The following is an 18,049-nucleotide window of genomic DNA, read 5'->3' as shown; positions in this document are numbered from 1 at the left end:
TTGTGTGGATGGAGAAAGAAAAAGGTGCGAGCCATGTTTTTTGCATGAAAATAACGAGAGCTTTCATTCCAAAGAAAGTTCATACCCTTTCTGGGAAAAGAGAGCAACAGGATGGAAGATAATCCTGCATCTCAGTGCAGGTGGGCAAGCCGGGTGAGAAGGGGAAGAAGGATTCAGGAGACAGGCAGTGTACTGCATGGAGCCTTGTCTGCTCAGAACACTCTGGTGCCCCTTTAGGTCCCGTTAAGGTTGGGGAAGTCCCAGTGGGGGAAGGAAGGAACAGGTGTCACTCTTTCCAGGAGCTTGGCCATATAATCTCACAGCTGCTGGTCAGGAGACAGGTAGTGAGGCCAGGTAGGATGTACAGGGAGGCGCGCTCTGAAGGGAGCACCTTCCCCAGCGTGGGGGGACGTGTCTGTGTGTCACATCCCATTTCATCCATCTGTCCACCCTTTTAAGTCACCTGATGCACATCTCCCAAGGCTCTTGTGTACCCAGTCCTGGGCTGGGCAATGTTGAGGACACAGATGAGTTCCTCTGGTACCCCGGCCCTGCCCCAGGCTGGTGGGAGAGCTGCACACACAGTCACATTCCAGGGTAACTCATGCTCCAATGCAAGCCACACAGGGCGCCGTGCGCGTCCAGAGCAGGGTGGACAGGGCCGGGTGCAGCAGAGCAGCTGACCACAGACGAAGGTGGTGGAAGGTGGGTCCCACCTGGCCCGTCTGCACAAGGGCTGAGGGAGGGGGTGAAGGGGGGGAAGATCAGGCCCTGCTGCCATTCCACATGGCTGTCCCCGTCCCTGCCCCCGGGGGGGCTGAAACTGCATGGAAGGTCCCCCGGGGGTGCCCTGTCTAATAAACTCGATGACGAGGACTGTGACTCTGGTTCCAGTACCCCTGACACCCAGCTTCTCCCTGACGCCTGCCCTTTTCACCTCTGGGGTGCTGAAGACACCAAACCAGAATCAGTTCTGCCATTCATCAAGACCCAGGGATCTGGGCCCCAGTCTTCTGCCCCAGGGATTGGGCTTCTAGCCCCTCCTCCCTCAGACCAAGGGTTCAGGCCCCCAGCCTCCTCCCTCAGACCAGGAGTCTTGAACCCCAGCCCCTCCTCCTTCAGACTCAGGAGTCCAGGCCCCAGCCCCTCCTCCCTCAGACCCAGGAGTCCAGGACCCCAACCTCCTCCTCCCTCAGACCCAAGAGTCCAGCCCCCCAGCCCCTCCTCCCTCAGACGCAGCAATTCAGGCGTCCAGCCAGGCCTGCTCCGGACCGAAACTCCAGGTGCCCTGCCCTGCCCCGTCTCCTGCCACCCTGGAGATGGGACCCTCGGCTCCCGCTTGCCCCTTAAGGAAATAAGAGCGCGCTCAGGCTCTAGTCGGGTCAGGATCCCGCCCTCAGGCCCTCCTCCCGGGACAGCCTCCCTCCTCCGCCCGCGTCCCCTTAAAATACCCGAGGTCCCTATGGCAACAGGCGCTGGGCGACAGGTGCGGGTGTTATTTACGGGTCAAGCCTGAAATAGCCGGGGAGGGCAGGGGGTGGGCGGGAGAGGCGAGCAGACCGGCCGAGCAGAGGGGCCGAGCGGCCGTCCGGGCGGAGCAGGCGGCTCGGAGGCGGCGCGGAGCTGGAGCCGGGGCGGCGCGGAGGCAGGGGAGCCAGAGGGGGCCCTGCCCGGGAGCCCGAGGTGGGCGGCCTGCGGGAGGCGGCGGGCCTGGGGCTGAGCCTGGAGCGGTCCCGGCCCCGCAGGCCCTGGGAGCCCGGGGGAGGGGAGCCGCAGAGCCCCCGAGGGACGGACGCAGAGTCCCTTCCGGGGTCCTGGTAGTCCTGTGAATCCTGGGGGGGCCTCGCCCCTGTTTCCTGAACCTCAGTGGGGACCACAGCCCCTCCCCACCCCGCAGGGACTCCAGGTCCCCCTCCTGAGCCGGGGGCATCCCCCCAGCGCCCTTCTCTGGACCCCACTCTCTCTGAGCCACTAGTCCCTTCTCTGGGACCCAGGAGACTTTCTCTGGTCTCCTCTGAATGGCCAGGGAGACACCCACCCCCTTTTCCTGAAGCCAAGCCAGGACTGTGCTGTCCCCTTCCGTGATTGTGGGGGGGTCCACTGCCTTTTTGAGGCTCCAAAGGAGTTCTGATCTCCTCTTCTGTACCCCAGAGGGGCCCCACCTTCTCCCTCCCGACACTCTGAGCCCAAAAGGAAGCTGGAGGCATCTCCTCTCAAACACTCAGAGGACTTCAGCAACCTTCCCTGGGTACCCCAAACTCTAAGCCTTTGTGGGGTCCTCAGATCCCTTTCCCCAGGACACCCAGCTTCCCTCTGGTGATTCCTCCCAGTGGGGGCCCAAGTAGGGGGTGACTCAGCTAGTGCCCAGGCCTCCTTCCTCTGGAGCCCTCATGTCCCCCTCCTAGATACCCAGCTTCTAGCTCTGGGCCTTTGGGGTACCTTGCTTTTCCTCTGGGTCCCACCTTCCTTGCTGAGTTTCTGTGGCCTCCCAGGCCCTCCACTGATTTAGAGGCTTTACTGGCCAGAGGCTCTGTTTTTTCCTCTTCTAAGCTGCAGAGGCACCTAGACTCCCCCGCTGGAGGTTCCAGGGAAGATTCAGATCTTCCTTTCTTGGAATCCATTGGAAACTGAGCCCTTCATCTCCTTCAGGACCCCAGCCTGTCCCCACTCCCCACCTTAGGGCCCCTCCTCAGCTCTGCCTCCTTTGCACCTGTTCTGAGCCCCACCGGGGCCACGGCCTCTGGGATGATGATGTGGTCCAACTTTTTCATGCAAGAGGAGGACCGGCGGCGGCGGGAGGCTGTGGGCCGGCGGAGGGCTCAAGGGCAGCATCAGCTGACCCCCGAGCGGGAGGGGAAGATCAAGCTGGGGCTCCTGCTGAGCGCCGTGGGTGCCACGCTGGCTGTGCTGGCCGTGGGCACCGAGTTCTGGGTGGAGCTCAACACGTACAAGACCAATGGCAGCGCCGTCTGCGAGGCTGCCCACCTGGGGCTGTGGAAGATGTGCACCAAGCGGCTGTGGCAGGCCGACCTGCCGGAGGGCAGAGATACCTGCGGCCCCGCAGAGCTGCCTGGAGGTGAGAGGCCACGCCCCCAGCCCGGGAGTTGTGCCCCAAGATAGCCAGAGTGGTGGGGGTAGGAGAAGCCCATACCCCAGAGAGAGCCTGAGCCCCAGGAAGAGAGCTTGGACCCTTAGAACCCCACCCCCCGCCCCATACCCACATCAACCCTTGCTCCCTGTAATATCCTTTGCCCCAGGCACAAGCTGTGTGTGTTGGCTGGAGGGGGGGGTGGTGGTGGTGGTAGAAGGTAGGAAGGAGAGAGAGGAGAGTCTGTACTTCCAGACTAGTCTGTACTGACCATCCTGTACCCCACCACAAGTGGCCTGTTCCAGCTACATCCTGTGCCTCAACCTGCCTGTACCCCCAGACTAGTCAGTACCCTAAAGCTAGTCCACCCTTAAATCAGCCTGCATCCCCAGACCAGCCTCTGCCTCCAGTCAGTAACCCTTAGACCAGCCTGTATCCTCAGACCAGCTTGTACCCCAAGAATAGCCTGTAGCCCCAGACCTGCCTGTACCCCTACACCAGCCTGTATACCTAGATCTGCCTGTATCCCTAGACTGGCTTGTAGCTGGAGGCCAGCCTGTGCTCTAGACCTGCCTGTGCCCCTAGACCAGCCTGTACCCTTAGGCCAGCCTGTGCCCCACACCAGCCTGTATCCCTAGACCTGCCTGTACCCTAGACTTGCTTGTAGCTGGAAGCCAGCCTGTGCCCTAGACCTGCCTGTGTCCCTAGACCAGCCTTACCCCTAGGCCAGCCTGTGCTTCAAACCATGCTCTGACCTCCAAAGCTCCTGTACCTCTAGCACAGCATGTGATCCCAGTCATTTCTGCGTCTCCAGACCAGCCTGTATCCCGAGAGAGCCCGTGTTCCCTAGAGAAATCTTGTACCTCTGCATGCAGCCTGTGTCCTGAGACCCAGCCTGTCCTCCACACTCCGCTGGTGCCCTCAGTCTGCATTCCCTAAAAGCACCCGCACTTATTGAGACAGCCTGTGCCCCGAGAGAGAGCGTTTGGATTCCTGGGGTCAGCTTGCTTCTCCCACACTGGAGGCAGGCCACACTCCCATCCTGTGGGCCCTGGGGAGACAGACCATTTTGATGCCTTCCCCAAAATGGAATCTGTGCCTGTTCCCCACTATTGATTCCACCAAGCAGACCTCTTGCCAACCACCCCTCAACATCCCACCAGAGACCTTGTGCTTCTAAGAAATGTGCTGCTTCATTTCCTGCCCCGTCACCTCTGAATGCCCAGACTGAACCCTTCAGTCTTCCTTATTTTCTCCTCCAGATACCCCACACCGGTCACTGTTGTGCAGAATGGACTTTCACCCCTGGCTATGCCAGAGAGCTATCCCATACCTCTCACTCTCCCTGACAGGACATGCCATGCTCTCTACGTATACCAGTGGGACATCCTATACCCCTTGGGAATGGGAATGGGCTCTTGCTCCACATCTACTGACCCAAGGAAACTAACACCCCTCATGGTCCATCCAGGATGTCACAGGCTTGGTCACGCAGATGAGATCTCCAACACTCTGCTCTCCAAACAACATCCCATAACCTCAGTGTCCCTCAAAGAAGATCTTCTATTCCTGGGCTGTGGATGGGATTTCCCTCCTCAATTATCCAGATGTGACATCTTACATCCATAGGATCCCCAATAGGATGTCCCAAATCCTTGATAGCAAAGTGGGATGTCCCTGTAGTGTGAGGCACCCACCCACTCAGCATCCAGATTAAATACCACTTCTACAGATGGGCTAATTTTTTGTTCCTCAGAGCCTCAAGCAGGAAGTTCCCAAACTTTTGCAAAATGGGATGCCCTGGTCATCATATGCTTGTGTAATTTGCTGAGATGCTTCTGTAATGCCTAGGTTCTGTTCAAAGTATTTCATATGCATTAACTCGTTAATCCTCATAGCAACCTTATCAATAGTCACTAATTATAATCCCCATTTTAACAGAAGTGAGAAATGAGGAGTGAGGAATGTTTAGTGGCTTAATCTATGTTCCCAGGCCAGTCAGCTGGGATTTGAACCCTGATTGTCTCTGTTTTTAACAACTATACTGCTTTGCATCTCACAAGTCCATAAAGATGTCCCAAAGGTCCTTGCTGCCCTGGAGAGGCTGCCCCCATCCCAACCTCACCGCATAAGGCAGGACTCCTCACATTCCTTGTTATCCTCCTATGGGTCTTCAGAGGACCATCTCCATCATCCCACACTCCTGACCCTGCTGCCAAGGGACCCCAAAGGACCCTCCAGAAGCTCATCACCACTTCCATTATCTCAGAAATATCCCACACTTTGCTCTGCCTCAAAGGACATCCCATACCACCCTGGGCTGCAAGGACAGGGGAAGGGAGGGTGTGTGTGACCCATTCTACTCTTTTCCGAATGGGATATGCCATCTGGAGTCAGAGACGAGATTTCCTAAATCATTAGTAGCCAAAATGGGAGGCCAGACAGCCCACACTCTCTCAGAAAGATGTACCACACCTTCTTACTCTCTAGATGGGACTTCACATTTCCCTCATGGATGAAGACCATGTGTCCCCCACTGACTGCTACCAATAGCATCCTCACCCTTTGCTCTTCTGCATGAAGCATCCTTTACTTCTTGCTGCTGCAGGATTGCTGTTGCAGGGTAAGGATTCCCGTCCCACTGCTTTTGATGGGACCCCTCACGTCCTTTGCCTTCCCTTGGGCCATGGCTGCAGCATCCCACCACCTCCCCTGACTCAGCATTTTATTTCTCACCCCTCCACATCCTCCTTCAATGTGGAAAGTTCCTTTCTCCTTCTCCAGACACACCACCTGGTCCCTCTTCTTCTTCTTGTACCCATCTTATTGTTGACCTCTCTCCTCCACCCCTCTAATGCCTCAGTTTCCCCATCTGTAGAAGGAGAGAGAGTATTGGGCTAGGTGAATTTTTTGGAAGTTCCGGTTGCAGGGATCCCTGGGTGGCTCAGCGGTTTAGCACCTGCCTTTGGCCCAGGGCGCGATCCTGGAGTCCCGGGATCGAGTCCCACGTCGGGCTCCCGGTGCATGGAGCCTGCTTCTCCCTCCTCCTGTGTCTCTGCCTCTTTCTCTCTCTCTCTGTGTGTCTATCATAAATAAAAATAAATAAATAAATCTTAAAAAAAAAAGGAAGTTCTGGTTGCAAAATGAGGTTTAGGAAGTGCCCTCGTCTTTATAAGGTTTAGATACCCTTAGACTTCACGTTCACAAAATTGGACAACTCTTACTCTTTGGTTTCCATCATAGTTGTCACCGGCCTTTCCAAGAGCCTTCTCATCAGTTATTTTACATGATATTCTCCCCCCCGCCCCACACCTTCCTTTCTAACTCGGCTCTTTACTTGTGTCTGATATGCATCCACGAATATATATTTTAACTTGGAAATTATGTAGCGTTATTTTATATCTGTCTGTGTTTTAATTTACATAAATGATATCATGCTGTGGATTTTTCCCCCTGTTTTACGATTTTTCCCCCTCAACACTTTCTCAGATCTCCGCATACTGCTTTCTGTTATTCTAGTTCATGGCTACCACATGCTGCAGAGATTTGCACAAGAGGGCATCCATCCCCTCGACTTGATTTCCCTAGAGATGGATCCTTGGGTTGATTGACTTCCTGTTATTTACAAACAGTGTTGCAGCAAATATCCACATATATGTTCCTGCGTGTAGTTTTTGCCTGGATGCATACCCAGAGATGAAATTGTTGGGTTATGGGGTATATACATACTTTATTTCATAAAGTACATCAGAGCACTTTCCAAAAAGACTAGTACCAGTTTATGCTTCCAGCTGTTTCTTATGCTTCCCATGCTTGATATTTTATCCTTTTAATATTTGTCAATCTAATTGATCTAAAGTGGCTCTTCCCTGCTGATTTAAGTTGCTTTTCTGTGATCCCTGGTGAGGTGGAGCATCTCTTCATATACTTGTAAGTCATTCAGGCTACTTCTTCTGTGAATTGACTATTGTCGTCCTTTGCCCTTTTTTTTTTTTTTTTCCAATTGGTTTCCTTCTCTTTTCTTGCTGACCTGCAGAAGCTCTTTGTGTGTTCTAGTTTGGAATTCTCTCTGAGATGACAATCTCTTCTGAGTTTGGTAGCCTTCTGTTCCCTGTATTTTGGTGTCCTTTGTTGAATAAAGAGGATCATCGTTTCTAATCCCACTTGACCCTTTGCAAACCCATATGATGGAGCCAGGAAAGAGACTCTTATCTCATTTTATAGAGAGAGAGTCAGAGGCACCAGAGAGGTCAATAGCCCTCACAAGGCTGCAGATCTGGACCTCAAAGCTCCAGACTGGAATCCTAACTCCTGTATAACTGGGTGACGGCAGATGGTTTTTGCTTCTCTGAGCATCATTTTTCTGCTGTGTTTGTCAGGGATGTGGATGTCCTATTTTTAGGCTGTTAAATGTTAGTGACTGTTAAATGAGTATGAGTATGTTAAATGTCCAGTCCCAAGCTTACACTAGCAACTTCCATGTCATAACCTCTTTCTCTCTACTACTCCCATAGAAGCAAACTGTACCTATTTTAAATTCTTTACCACGGGGGAGAATGCACGCATCTTCCAGAGAACCACAAAGAAAGGTGAGAACTCTACACTGCAGTGGGGTGGCAGGGGGGGTATGCTGACTGTACCAGTGGAGTTCTTAATGGCTTTGGTTTCTCTGTTTTGCCCTGGGGAGGTCCCATCTTTGGGGGCAGGTGGTTCCCCAGAGCTCCATGCCTGATGCTCTTGCCCCAGCTCTACCTTTGCCACATGCTATGTGGCTTTGGACAAGTCACAGCCGCTTTCTGTAGATAGCACTTTAACATCCTAAGCATGTGCATCTGCCACAGACTAGGCATAGGGCTGCCTGTTTCATTTATAAGAACTCCAGTCCTTTGCATGACCCTACAGGGCAGGGGCTTTATTTTCATCTCCCATGTGAGAAAATGGAAGCCCAGAAATGGGTACATTTACTTTTCCCAGGAAGTGGCAGAGGCAGAATTCAAACCCAAATAATCCTGCCTCTAAAGCAATGCTCTCCTATAGAATCTTCTGTGAAATGGAAATGCTCCATTTCTGTGCTGACCAATATGGTAGCCACTGGCCTAGTGTGGCTGCTGAGTGCTTGGAATGTGGTTGGTGTGATGGAAAAACTGTTTTTTAAATTTGGGGTTTTTGTTTGTTCTGTCCAGCATGGAGCCCAACATAGGGCTTGAACTCAAGACCCTGAGATCAAGACCTGAGCTGAGATCAAGAGTCAGATGCTCAATTCACTGAGCCATACAGTGAATTCATGCCATACAATTTCTCCTAAATTTTGTGTTTTTTAAAAATATATTTTATTTATTCATGAGAGAGAGAACGAGTCAGAGACATAGGCAGCGGGAGAAGCAGGCTCCCCTGTGGGGAGCCCAATGTGGGACTCAATCTCAGGACCCCAGGATCACTCCCTAAGCCAAAGGTAGATGCTCAACCACTGAACCACCCAGCCATCCCGCCCCTAAATTTTGTTTTAATTTAAATCCATTTATTTATTATATATTTTTAAATTGTAGTTCGATTTGCCAACATATAGTATAACACCCAGTGCTCATCCTGTCAAGTGCCACCCTCATTGCCTGTCACCCAGTCACCCCATCCCCCCACCCACCTCCCCTTCCACTACCCCTTGTTCATTTCCCAGAGTTAGGAGTCTTTCATGTTCTGTCATCCTTTCTGATTTTTCCCACTCATTTTCTCTCCTTTCCTCTTTAATCCCTTTCCCTATTTTTTATATTCTCCATGAGTGAACCCACATAAAGTTAGTGTTTCTCAGATTGACTTACTTCACTCAGCATAATAACCTCCAGTTCCATCCACGTTGAAGCAAATGGTGGGTATTTGTCGTTTCTAATGGCTGAGTAATATTCCATTGTATACATGGACCACAGCCTCTTTATCCATTCATCTTTTGATGGACACTGAGGCTCCTTCCACAGTTTGGCTATTGTGGACATTGCTGCTATAAACATCGGGGTGCAGGTGTCCTGGCATTACACTGCATCTGTATCTTTGGGGTAAATCCCCAACAGTGCAATTTCTGGGTCGTAGGGCAGATCTATTTTTAACTCTTTGAGGAACCTCCACGCAGTTTTCCAGAGTGGCTGCACCAGTTCACATTCCCACCAACAGTGCAAGAGGGTTCCCCTTTCTCCACATCTTCTCCAACACTTGTTGTTTCCTGTTTTGTTAATTTTCACCATTCTTACTGGTGTGAGGTGGTAATCCATTTAAAATTAAAAGACCACATGTGGCTAGTGGCAACCAGTATGGTTCCCACATATAGTGCAACTCTTAAGACCCTTTCTGCTATAACCACAGCCTCTCCATCACCCCAGGACCCAGAACCTTAGCATCCCTCCCCACCAGTAAAGGTATTGTGATCATGTCATGACTTTTATCTGGTCTTTGTAAGGAATTGATGAGATGATGTAGCTAAAACAGACTGTGGGGTGCCTAGCACATAGTAGGCCCTTAATAAACAGTGGTTCCCACCCTTTCCACTCCTTTCTCTCTTTCTTTGTGCTCAGTGAGCTTGGTCAAGTCACCGTGCCTTTATGGGAGAGTAAATAATCATAATGCACCTGTTCAGCACATCTGCTTTGTGCTAAATGCTGCACTGGGCACTTCATATAAGTGATTTCTAACATACCTCCTTTTCTGTTGTCACCCACACACTTGCTGCCTCATCTGCTTCACCTGTAAGCAAACAGGGACCGGATCATAAGTAATGATGGGCAGTTTCCATTACCTTCTAATCCTGGTGTCTCCTCTTTGCTCTGTGGCCTCAGGCAAAGCACTGGCCCTCTCGGAGTCTTAGTTCTTTCATCAGTGTAAGCAAAATTGGACTGGATGATCTACCTGAAAATTCTTGTCCAGTTCTGTATCTTCCATCTTCCTGGCTCTAGGTCCCTACAGGAGAGTTCTCCCCACTCTCTACATCCCATGTTCTCTGTTTCTTCCTTCCAGAGGTGAATCTGGCAGCTGCGGTGATAGCAGTGCTAGGCTTGGCAGTCATGGCCCTGGGGTGCCTTTGTATCATCATGGTGCTCAGCAAAGGCGCAGAGTTCCTACTCCGAGTTGGAGCTGTCTGCTTTGGCCTCTCAGGTGAGGGTTGGGAGCCTGGAGACTGAGGGAATAACATGCTGGGAGGTAAGGTGTCCAGGTACTTCTGCATGCTGGGAGGTTAGATCTCCAGGCACTGTTGCATGCTGGGAGATTGAATCTCCAGGTACTGTTGCATGCTGGGAGGTAAGATGTCCAGGCACTGTTGCATGCTGAGAGCTGAGGGAAACCCATGGGCTATATAGTAGGCTCAAAAATGGGAGAATTCCAAGCTTTCTTGTTGCCTAGGGATTAAAGTATCTCCAAACACTATTTTAAATTTGGACCAAGGGTCTCCAAGGATTGTTGCATACTGGGATGTATGCTGGTGGTTGGAGGAAGCTCAAGGGTTATACAGGTCTCAAATATAGGAGAATTCTGAGCCCTGTTGTTGGTTGGGAATTGGGGGGTTTCCAGTTTGAACCTGGGATTTTGAAGCACTGTTGCATGCTGGGAAGTTGAAGGACATCACCAACCACTGTTGCATACTGGAAAGCACAAGGGCTGTCGTAGGTTCAATGTGGGAGTTCTAAGGCCTGTTATTAGCTGGGAATTGGAAGGTCTCCAAATGCTCTTAGATTTGGAACTGAGGTCTTCTTTTTCTTTTCTTTTCTTTTCTTTTTTTCTTTCTTTCTTTTTTTTTTTTTTTTTGGAACTGAGGTCTTCAAGGACTGTTGCATTCTTGGAGTTAGTGGTCCACAGATATAGGACATCTTGTTAATGTAGTCCTCATTGGATCAATGTTTTCTAAGGTGGATAGAAAGGTCATTAACTATATAAGCTTTCTTTATTTATCCTTTGTGTATTTATTGAGCACCTACTATGTTCCATGCCCTGTGCTAAGGGCTGGAGATATAAGACTAACAACAAGACAATAGTGTCTGCCCTTACAGAGCCTAGATTCTGGCAGAATTAGACAGTAACCAGTAATTACACGTACAATAATTCAACTGTAATTGTGAGAGTTATGATAAAGCATATTAAGGGTATGCATTGCAGTGAAGGTGTGTCAGAGAAACTCAGGGAAGGTGATATTTAAGCTGGTAATTGAAGAATGAATAGGAATCATCCAATCAAAGTGTGGTGGTGACAGTGGAGGTGGCAGTATTGGTGATGTTTGTTGTGGTGGCAGCGATTGGTGGTGGTGATGGTGACAATGATGGTAGTGATAGTAGTGATGATGTTGGTGGTGATGGTAGTGATGATGGTGATGATGATGGAATAGGATGTATAGAGGCTGTAAAAGACTTGACACATTTGAGGAACAGAATGAAAATCACAGCATAAAGCAGGCCAAATCTTGTACAAATGTAGATCATAGTCTTAACTAACAAGTGAGATAGAGCCTGATGCAAGATAAGAGAGACATAATGAGTCTTCAAGAGCATGAACATATGAATGGAAAACAATAATGGCCAAGTCTTATTATTTTGTTGCTTTAGAGATCTTCCTTTTTTTTTTTTTTTTTAAGATTTATTTATTTATGATAGACATGGAGAGAGAAGAAGCAGGCTCCACGCACTGGGAGCCCGACGTGGGATTCGATCCCGGGTCTCCAGGATCGCGCCCTGGGCCAAAGGCAGGCGCCAAACCGCTGCGCCACCCAGGGATTCCCCCTAGAGATCTTCCTAAATAAAGGAAAAAATTCAGTCATTTCCTTCCCTTTCTCTCATTAATTCAGATGGTCATTTTATTCATTGATACACAGACACATTATACACAACATATTTGTACATATATGTATATGTAATATCACCTGAGTGTATAAGATAGAAAAGTGCTTTCCCTTATGGAGATTATCATCTGTTTAAGGACACAGAAATATCGCAGATCATCCAACAATTACAAACTTCTAGGTAATATAAAGGAAAAAGAAAAGTAGATTTCTGTGAGAGTGCATAATGAAAGCACTTGATTTAGAGCAGAGTTAGAGAAGGTGTCCATGAGTTACCAAGTTAGACAGAGTTTGGTGAATTTAAGGTCTTGAAAGAAAGCCGGAGTGGCTGGAGCATGGAGAGTAAGGAGGATACTGGTATAAAACATGGATCAGAGGGGTGCCTGGGTGGCTCAGTTGGTTAAGCGTCTGCCTTTGGCTCAGATCACAATCTCCAGGTCCTGGGATCAAGCCCCACGTCAGTCTCCTTGCTCAGTGGGAAGTCTGATTCTCTCTCTCTCTCTCTGACCCTCTTCCCTGATTATTCTCTCTCTCTCTCAAATAAATAAATAAAATCTTTTTAAAAAGATGGATCAGGGAATCAACAGGGAATCAAAAGATCTATGTTGAAATCCCAACTTCTGAAGAGTTATGTGATCTTAGGCAAAAAAATTTTTAATCTTTGAACTCAAGTATTCTTATGTCCATGAACTCACTCATCCAAGTATCCATTTGTCAGGTATCCATCCCATCCATCCATCCACTGATTCATTAATTCCCTCCCACTGCCTTCTCTTCTTCCTTTTCCATTCTCCTTCCTTTTCTCCCTCTCTCCCTCCATCTGTTTTCTATCTGTTCATCCATCTAATCATTCAACAAGTATATTTTTATATCTAGTAAATGCTAGATGCTGTGCTAGGTACCACTGGGGATAAAATGATGAATAATAAGAGTAAGATGGTCTCTCTTCTTGTGGAATTTATAGTTGGTAGGAATTTGATGCTGCTGTTATTATTGAACTCATACTTGGGTTATTCCAGGGGGTACCATGAAGGTGTGGATATAAAAGTGTATTATAGAAGTCTCAGGCATGAAGTTTTTCTGCAAATTGTGCAACCAAATGAAAGTGAGGGAGTGGATTTGATGCTGTAAGTACCTTGGTTATATTGGGTATCAAGGACTGGGCAGATTGTGTTTTTAAGTTATCCTTAGATAAAGGGACAAGTTTGGGTTATATTGTTTCTCTCCATAAAATAAATACATCAGGCATTGTTCATGTTTTAGAGATATGAGATAGACAAGCTTCCTGCCCTTGTGGATTTGTAGTTTAGTGAGGGAGACAGAAATTGGACAAACAGGCAATACTAATATATAAATTAATATATATTAATAATTATCAACTGTGATAAAAGCTATAAATGAAAAGAGTATGAGGGAAATGTATAATTGGGAGATCTGATATTGACTTCAGTGGCAGCACTCAGGGAAGGCTTCTCAGACTAAGTGTAACATAAATAGGGATGCATAAAGGTCTCTAGGCTTGAAAGAATTTGGTGCATTTAAAGACTGAAGGAAGTTCCACTCCCTACTATTATAGGGTGGGAAGAGCAGCCAAGAGGAGGATAAAGAAGTAGTCAGGGGCCAGATCACGTGGGCCCTTCTAGGTCATACAAATGATGTCAGGCTTGATCAAGGAGGAGGTATAGTGACATACCTAATGGAATAGTCTATGGAGTAGACCAGGCTGTGCTCAAACACAAGCTCCACTTCTCCAGTCTTTAATGTTCCCATCTATAAAGTGGGAATGATGATAATACATACCTCACAAGTTCTGGTGGGAAGAGATGAGAAGTGAGAGCATCTAGTTAGATTCTTGGCACAAAGCTAGTGTGTCAAGGCCAGGGGTCCTCAGACTACAGCTCATGGCCAAATCCTACCTTTCTATGCTTTGGGGTTAGTCATCTTTTTAAACCATAAATCATATTGTGGTTTCTACTTGATTCAAAGGCCAAGGGCAGCCTGGGTGGCTCAGCGGTTTAGCACTGCCTTCAGCCCACGGCCTGATCCTGGAGACCCTGAATCGAGTCTCATGTTGGGCTCCCTGCATGGAGCCTGCTTCTCCCTCTGCCTGTGTCTCTGCCTCTCTCTCTCTCTCTCTCTGTGTCTCCCATGAGTAAATAAATAAAATCTTTTAAAAAAAGGCCAATAAATTAACAATAAATTACTACCACTAGAATAACATGACTCCAAGGTCTTATGTGGCCTGGTTCCTGGCTACATGGGACTTCATCTCTTACTACTTGTTCCCTCTGTTCTGGCCACATTGGTTTCTCTGCTATTCCTTAGACACTCCAAACTCATTTCCTCCTCAGAGCATTTTGCACTGCTTCCCATGTTTTATTTCTTCATATCATTTAAGTCTCTGATCAAATATTACCTCCTCAGAGAGACCACTGTTGACCACCTGTCTAGAGTAGGTCCAGTACCTGCTGTGTCCCTACCTTGCCTCTTTTTTTTCCTATAGAATCAATCACTACCCCAAATTACATATTTGTATGTGTATTCATTTGCTCAGGCTGCCACAGACTGGGGGCTTAAAGATGAGAAATGTATTTTTTCACAGTTCTGAAGGCTGGAAGTCTGAGATCCAGGTTAGGGCAGGACCGTTTTTCCCCCCAAGGCCTCTCTCCTTGGCTTGTAGATGGCCATCGTCTCCCCATGTCCTCAAGTGGTCATCACTCTGGCTCTGGGTGTCTGTGTCATGATCACCTCTTCTTGTAAGGACACCAGCCATTTTGCCCTATATATTGGGATAGAGCCCTATTGACTTCATTTACATTTAATTCTTGCTTTAAAGACTCTATCTTCAAATATGGTCGTATTCTGAGAAACTACAGGGTCAGGATGCCAATGTATGAACCTTTGGGGGCACAATTCAGCCCACAGCAATACATTTACCTGATTATTGTCCAATTCTCCTTCTGGGATGAAGCTCCAGGAGGACAGGCCTTTGTTAGTCTTATTTATGTATTTTATAATGAGAGCTCAATTGAGATCTGTTGAATGAATCAAAGATGCATGAATTAGCAAAGGAATAAAGGGGACTGGAGAGTATCTCCCCTTGTCAGGATGCTCTTCACCTCCAGTGTCCTAAGCTGAGCTGCATGGGGCCAAGGAGGCCTCAGAGGGAGCCACTGACTCACAGGACACAACTCCTGGCTGCATTCTCCAGGCCCCTGATTAAAAACATAGGGAAGTGGACTGCTGGGACGAAGGAGAGTCTAGAACTTAGATTGGGGCCGGACTCCAGGGTCTGAGAGACGAGGCATATAGGACTCATGACTCATGGATGACCATCAGATGGTCCTATGTGATCTGTCCCCAAACTGTCTTTGTATTTCTGTTATCCACTACTCTCCCCTTCCCATCCTCTGCTCTAGGCACACTGACCTTCTTTTTTTTCCCCCAAACACACTATACTTATTCTACCATAGGGCCTTTGCACCAGGCATTCCCTCTGCTTGAAACAGCCATCACTTAGTTTTGTGCATGGCTGGCTTCTTTTCATCATCTAGGTCGTAGCTTAAATGGTGTTTCCTGATGACATCATCTTAAAGTCCCTGCCCCCCCTTGGGTGTCATTCCCCTTCCCATCACCCTGTTTTTATCTCCTTTCCTGGCACACATCACTCTCTGAAATTATCTTGTCCTCTCATGTGTTTATTTGGAAGTTACAACCTGGCAGCCCATAACCAGCAGTGACCCACAAATGCACTGTGGTGGACAGTGCAAAAAGAGTTCTCTGAGCAAATATTTAAAGGTTGGGTAAATTTCTATAAAATAATAATCATTAAAAAAAATTCCAGCTATCCTTGAAAAATCAGAAGGTTTGGCAATTGAAGCCCCCATTTCTGAAAGCTGTCAGCCAAAGCTGAGTTTTGGCTACTCCTTGTCATGTTTTCCACCATGCTCACCTGCCTCGTTGATTTATGCTTTCTCATAGTCTCCTGCATGGAATTTGAGTTTTACAAGCCTTGGTTTATTTGCTTCCCACCTGTCTCTTCCAAGTAGAATATAAGCTCTGTGAGGTTAGGGTCTTTGTCTGTCTTGTTCTTTCCTCTTTTCTTGCTGTTGTTGTTATTAATCAAACTGCATGACAACTTGACTGCTTTTCTTTTTGTTTTGTGATCCCTCATCTTTATTGGGGTATGACTAATAGGCTTTACTGGGGTGTGATTGATGAGTGGAAATTGTAGATCTTTGAGTGGACAATCTGAAGTGTTGATATACATGCATGTTGTGAAATGATCACCACAGTCAGCTTAGCTAACACCATCTATCCATCACCCCACATGGCTGTCTTTGTGTGTGTGATGGGAACTCTGGGATCCAGTCTGTAACAGATTTTGAGTGTGCAATACAGTGTTGCTAACTATAGTCACCTTGTTGTACATCAGATCCTCTCAACTCATTCACCTTGCATAGTTGAATTCTGTGCCCTTTGCCCTACATCTCCCTGTTTCTTCTCCCTCCAGACCTTGGCAATCACTCCCTCTGTGCTTCCATGAATTTGACTATTTCAGATTCCACTATCACTCTTTCCAAAGCCTTGCTGGAATTTTTTATTTTTGTTTTTGTTTGTTTGTTGTTTGTTTAAGTAGGCTCTACTCCCAATGTGGAGCTTGAAATCATGACCCTGAGATTGAGTCACATGCTCTACTGACTGAGTCAGCTGGGCACCCCTTTTATTTATTTATTTTTTTTAACATTTTTTAAATGGAGTCTTTAATTGATTCTTGATTCCAGGGTATGTATGTATGTATGTATGTATGTATGTATGTATTTGAGGTGGGGAGGGATAGAGGAAGAGAGAATCTTAAGCAGATTCCATGCCTTATGGAGCCCAACACAGGGGTCCATCCCCACAACCCTGAGATCAAGACCTGAGCTTAAATCAAGCTGGACACTTGACCAACTGAGCCACCCAGGTGCCCCTGCTTTTTTTTTTTTTTTTTTTTTAAGCGATAGATACATAACATGAAATTTACCATTATAGCCATTTTTGTGCTTGGTTCTGTGGCATTTGGCACGTACACACTGTAGGGCAGCCATCCCCACCACCCATCTCCACGACTCTTTGACTTCTCTGTTTCCCCAGCTGAAACTCAGCCTCTGTTCCCCTGGCCCGTCCACCCCTGGTGGCCACCATCCTCCTTCTGTCTCTAACATTTGTGCTGGGTTCCCTTATTTACCTCCTGCTTCCCAAACCGTGCGTGTTATACAGTAGGTGTTTCATAAGAAGCTGTTAAATGAATGAGGTGGGGGCAGTCCTGGGGTGATCCCCGGGCTCCTGTTCGAGCAAGCACAAGATGGGGTGTGTCAGGGATCCTGGGGGCCCCTGAGCACCGTGTCCATCCTCTCCCCACAGGCCTGCTGCTCCTGGTCAGCCTGGAGGTATTTCGGCATGCCGTGCAAGCCCTGCTGCAGAGAGTCAGCGACGAGAACCCCCCAGCCCCTGCCCTGACCTATGAGTACTCCTGGTCCCTGGGCTGTGGCGTGGGGGCCAGCCTCGTTCTGCTGCTGGGAGCTGGCTGCTTTTTCCTGCTCACTTTGCCGACCTGGCCCTGGGGTTCACTCTGTCCTAAGCAGGGGCCCCGGGACACCTAGAGCAACCACTGTGCCTTCTCAAAGCTCCTTCTAAACTCTTCCTTTTCTCCATTTTATCCCTCAACCCCCACCCCCTGGAAAAACTGTGTTCTCCTTGTTGTGGGGCTCACATGGTTTGCACAAACCTGCCTCTTCTGCCTCATTGTTGCCCTTTGTGAATATGTTCTTTACTATAGCTGAATTGGGATGCTCGGGGGTAGGATGGGGAGAGGCTTTTTGCAAATGAGGGTCCCCAGGGAAGGCTGGGAGGGAACTGATGGGGTACCTAGGGGGTGGGGTGGAGGGATGAGGTTGGGGGTCTTGGGAGGGAGTTGGACCGATTCATTTCCCAGATCTGGATGTATTCACTTGTGGGAGAGACTTCTTCCAACTGATTTGAATCTTGGGGATATGGGGGAGGGGGAGGGGGAGAGACCTTTGGGTCTGACCTTGCTACAGTCGGTGTGGGATTAAAGATTTGGAAATTTAACAGCTTTGATCTGGAGTCTGTTTGGATGTGACTGTGCG

General features: G+C 48.5%; 1 protein-coding gene across 2 annotated transcripts; it reads left to right on the top strand.

Annotated features, from left to right (window-relative positions):
- The first annotated feature begins 1,657 nt into the window (after window positions 1-1,657).
- CACNG6 (calcium voltage-gated channel auxiliary subunit gamma 6) lies at window positions 1,658-17,813 on the top strand. Of its 2 annotated transcripts, XM_038527879.1 has the most exons (4): window positions 1,661-3,076; window positions 7,603-7,677; window positions 10,088-10,225; window positions 17,304-17,813. In XM_038527879.1, exons 1-4 carry the CDS (start codon window positions 2,746-2,748, stop codon window positions 17,540-17,542), a joined length of 783 nt encoding a protein of 260 aa, XP_038383807.1. In that variant the 5' UTR covers window positions 1,661-2,745; the 3' UTR covers window positions 17,543-17,813. The 2 variants fall into 2 exon arrangements, with proteins under 2 accessions (XP_038383808.1, XP_038383807.1); XM_038527880.1 differs by lacking the exon at window positions 10,088-10,225 and having other exon boundaries at window positions 1,658-3,076.
- Window positions 17,814-18,049: the final 236 nt, after the last annotated feature.

Source organism: Canis lupus, chromosome 1, assembly GCF_011100685.1.
Source record: "Canis lupus familiaris isolate Mischka breed German Shepherd chromosome 1, alternate assembly UU_Cfam_GSD_1.0, whole genome shotgun sequence".
In the NCBI taxonomy this organism is placed as follows: Eukaryota; Metazoa; Chordata; class Mammalia; order Carnivora; family Canidae; genus Canis; species Canis lupus.
This window is presented reverse-complemented; position numbering and strand designations above follow the sequence as displayed.

Coding starts and splice junctions, on each gene's coding strand:
- CACNG6 (XM_038527879.1), top strand. CDS start 2,746: ATGATGATGTGGTCCAACTTTTTCATGCAAGAGGAGGACCGGCGGCGG. Junction 3,077..7,602: donor CCCCGCAGAGCTGCCTGGAG/GTGAGAGGCCAC, acceptor CTACTCCCATAG/AAGCAAACTGTACCTATTTT. Junction 10,226..17,303: donor TGTCTGCTTTGGCCTCTCAG/GTGAGGGTTGGG, acceptor CTCTCCCCACAG/GCCTGCTGCTCCTGGTCAGC.